Source organism: Olea europaea, chromosome 10, assembly GCF_002742605.1.
Source record: "Olea europaea var. sylvestris chromosome 10, O_europaea_v1, whole genome shotgun sequence".
Lineage (NCBI taxonomy): Eukaryota > Viridiplantae > Streptophyta > Magnoliopsida > Lamiales > Oleaceae > Olea > Olea europaea.
In genome coordinates, this window is record NC_036246.1 from 10889317 (window position 1) to 10893415 (window position 4099).

At 37.7% G+C, this 4099-nt stretch overlaps 1 protein-coding gene across 1 annotated transcript; it reads left to right on the plus strand.

The window, feature by feature from the left end:
* Positions 1 to 1116: 1116 nt before the first annotated feature.
* On the plus strand, positions 1117 to 3142 carry LOC111400275. Its single transcript, XM_023027693.1, has 5 exons — positions 1117 to 1366; positions 1459 to 1644; positions 1697 to 2232; positions 2325 to 2591; positions 2705 to 3142. The coding sequence occupies exons 1-5, from the start codon at positions 1117 to 1119 to the stop codon at positions 3140 to 3142; spliced, it is 1677 nt and encodes a 558-aa protein (XP_022883461.1).
* The last annotated feature ends 957 nt before the right edge of the window (positions 3143 to 4099 follow it).

Here is a 4099-nt window from a genome sequence, read left to right on the forward strand (position 1 = left end):
GAAATTAAAAGATATAAAGAATACACCCGTATGATAATCCTTCAATTTTGTGTGTAATCTTCAATTCCTTCTTGAATCCTTGTGAAATCAAGCCCAAGATTGTGTTTCTTGCCTTCAAATTGAGTGTATTTCTTCTCCTTGGTCGTTCTTCCCTCAATTTGATGATTTTTGGGTATTTATATCGTGTCAAAATCAAGTAGAAAAAGAGTTTCAATGAAAACAAAAAACTGCAACGGAGGCCCCCGAAGTATCACTATGCGACCGCATAGAAGGTTTCTATGCGGTCACATAGACCAATAAATTTTCCCCCAAAATTTCCTGCAACCATCTATGCGACCGCATAGATGGTTACACTATGCGGTCGCATAGACTAACCAACTATGAAGTCTTTACATTTTGGTCCCTGAACTTTCCTTGTTGCTTCTCTTGACTTCTTTCTTCGATTTCTTCATCTTTTCAACAAATGTTATCCTCCAATTGATGATTGACACCATCGAATCTCTTGCCACTCATTCGGCTCATCTTTTGAGTATTTGCGCATTAGTCCTCCAACTTTTAATTGTCTTCATTTCAGTCCCTCTTCGATTCCTTCTTCCTCCACTTGTTTTGCTTTGTCCTTGAGCTCATACTCGGCATGTTTTTACTCTCGTTTTGTATTTAGCTCAACTTCTCAATATTTGCACCTTTGGTCCTCGAACTATCAATTTGTTGCGTTTTGGTTCTTCTTTGGCTCTTTTCTCCTGAATTCCACAATTTCCATTGAATTACCTACAATTTATGAATTTAACTAGATTAAGTCACAATTCAACCATTTTATCCATGTTTAAGTCATGTTTGTGAACCAAATCAGTGTGTAAAAACATACTTATCACTGGTGAACAGTGTCGTCAACGAGTTATGTTTGGATCAAACGAAGGTAGCGATCACACTTAAGTATGAACTGACAAGGGATCTCTCCCCAGTGTTGATAAAGAATGACAGTAATGTAAATTCCTACCTCGTGCTGAAGAGCCTGAGTTGTGACCCTTCAGAATATCCATTTACCGTTGAGGTCACAGCAGTGGATGGACATGAAAACCATTTGAAATTCCAGCTGGTGTACGTACCAGTGAAGATATGTTTTCGTTGGTTGATATGTCATCCAGCATATCTGACGCAGCAATTGAAAATGTGGGTCACATAGACGAGAGTGATGTGGAAGTGATGAATGTAGCCGATGGAATGGCAATAAAAATTGGAATGATATTTCGGAATAAGGAGACAATGAAAATGAGCTTGGCATTCTATGCAATACAAAATATGTTTGAATCTATGGTCGTTCGTTCAGACAAGAAGGAATATCTTGTAAGGTGTTCCCGAGAGAAGTGTAGTTGGATATGTAAATCATCCAAAATGGGTGCAAAAATATGTTTAAGATAAGACGGATGACTGATTGTCACACATGTGCTGCAAATATAGTATTGGGGGCTCATAGACAAGTGATAGCATCAGTTGTGTCCACGTGCATCAGATACAAGTACAATTCATCCCGGACAAGGTACACTCCAAATGATATACGCAATGACATGTTACACAATTATGGGGTCTCATTAAATTATGTAAAGGCCTGGAGATCCCGAGAAAGAACTTTGAAAATGCTTAGAGGTGATCCAACGGATTCATTCATGAAGATACCAAGCCTTTTTTTATATGTTAGATCAAATGAATCCCGGTACGGTCACAGGATTGGAACTTGACAGTCATAATAGATTCAAATACTGCTTCATGGCAATAGGTGCACCAATTAGAGGATGGCAACATTGTAGACCTATGATTGTAGTTGATGCAACGTATTTGAATGGACATCATGGCGGTTCACTATTCACGACATGTACGCAGGATGCAAATAATAGCATATTCATTCTTGCATTTGGGATTGGAGACAATGAGAACGACGAATCCTGGACATGGTTTTTTGAACAATTGAAAAGGGCATACGGAAATAGGAAAGGTTTGTGTTTTGTATCAGATCGTCACAACAGTATCAAGAATGCAATAGAAAATGTATATCCAAGGACATATCATGGAATTTGCTCATACCATCTACTACAGAACCTAAAGTCGTATTTTGGCAAGTCGGGTCAAAATATAACACAGGCATTCAACTCGACTGTTCGTGCATACACCCTAGCAAAATTTGAATATAACATGCGGCAGCTCGATTCAATTAATCCGAAGATTACAGCCTATCTGGTAATTGTCTATTGATAGTCACATTAACATACATTCTTCTATGTCGCAAAAAGGATGTGTATATCATTGTTGTTATTTGTTCTTGCTTGTAGGTCGAAGTGAACCCCGAGAAATGGTCAAGATTTCACATGCCAGCTAACCGGTATTCTATAATGATTTCGAATATAGTAAAATCTGTGACTGCAGTGACAAAAGCAGCGAAGAACTTCCCTGTTGTGGTTCTATTGGATTCTTTGAGACAGACTATACAATTTTGGTTCTATAAACATAGGGACACCGCGTCTGGTACTTTCACAAAGATGTCAGGGAATTACGAGAAAATTTTAGGGGATATGAGTTATGATTTGAGAAACTTCACGGTATTGTTTGTATTTGTGACCTGTCTTTCATGACTATAACTTATCCTCTAATTTGAAAGTAGGTTAACATTAACTGTTACTAGAAATATCTAGTTTTGTGTCATTATTTGCAGGTATCTCCTACAAATCAAACAATTTTTTCTGTTTGTGGTGATAGCTCGTCATTTATTGTTGATATGGAACAACGTACATGCACATGCAGGACATTTCAAGTGGATCAATTGCCCTACCCGCACGCCTTGACCGTTATTGCAATGATGAAGATGGATGCATATGATTATTGTTCATACTTATACACTAGGGATGCATACGTCAATGCTTATAAACACACAGTGTTTCCAATTGGAAACATCAATGAGTGGACTGTACCGAATGAAGTTGTAAACGTAGTTGTGCTGCCACCAAACCATAAAAGAAGTACAGGAAGGCCATCCGAAAAGAGGAAGAGATCATCTTGTGAAGGAAAAATCATAGTCAAGTGTGGACGTTGTGGTGGAAATGGTCACAATCGCAGAACATGCACTAGTTTGGTTCCATTAGGTCAAAGTTAGTCCAAGGTGTAAACGACTAGAATTATTATATGGGTAAATTCAATACAGTGTATGACAAATGAACATGCAAAACAGTCATTTGTGACTTCGTCATTAAACCTATGCCTTATTGGATGTCACATGTCTTGAATCCTAATGCTAATCATGAATACGTATAAATGGCATCAAGATTATAATATATGACCGCGTTGTGATTTAAAAAACATAAAATCTGAGCAATGACTGACATATACATTTGTGTGTGTTTTTTTTTTTGTTTGTTTGATAAATGGTTGTAACCTATCACCTAGATAGGTAATTTACGACCCCGACATAATATGTACATAGATAAAAAAAAATTTTGATAACCGTTTTGTGATATGATCCAGGAGTCGAGCCCGACGAAGGCGAGTGCGAGACGAGATCTGTTGATAGTCGATGGCAGACCAATGACGCGATCAAGGGCAAAGCAAGTGAAACAAGCGATGATTGCTTGTTCAAGAAACCATTGATGGAACCATGTTCGGGACTCAAAATGGAACAACTTTCATGTTCAGGTCGAGGGCCGAATCAACTCGGATCAATTTGTTATCAAGCGACGAAATCGGAAGCTGAAAACAAGCCTATGTGACCACACAGGCTAAAACACCATGTGACCGCATAGGTGCTTACCGAAAATCAAAGGAGCCAACTAGACTGAACTATGTGACCGTATGGAAATACACTATGCGGTCGCATAGACAATTTTTTTTGGAGAATTTCCTAATTTTGGCAATTTTTCATATTTTGTTAGTTTTTGATTCTTTTTCATATTTTGGGGATTATGATCGACTTTTACACGATTTTTACCTAGTTTTTAGGTTTAGTATAAATAGGAGTTTCCATTCAATTGTTAAAAACTTTTGACATTATTGATATCGAATTAAAAGTGAGGCGTATTGTCTTCTCTTCATCGTTCTTCATTGAATAACTTCGAAC

What these genes read in the sequence shown, in the direction of transcription:
- LOC111400275 (XM_023027693.1), top strand. Translation starts at nt 1,117, where the DNA reads ATGTTTTCGTTGGTTGATATGTCATCCAGCATATCTGACGCAGCAATT. An exon ending in AAGGTGTTCCCGAGAGAAGT is followed by an intron (nt 1,367 to 1,458) that starts GTAGTTGGATAT and finishes CTGCAAATATAG; the next exon opens with TATTGGGGGCTCATAGACAA. An exon ending in ATGATTTGAGAAACTTCACG is followed by an intron (nt 2,592 to 2,704) that starts GTATTGTTTGTA and finishes CATTATTTGCAG; the next exon opens with GTATCTCCTACAAATCAAAC.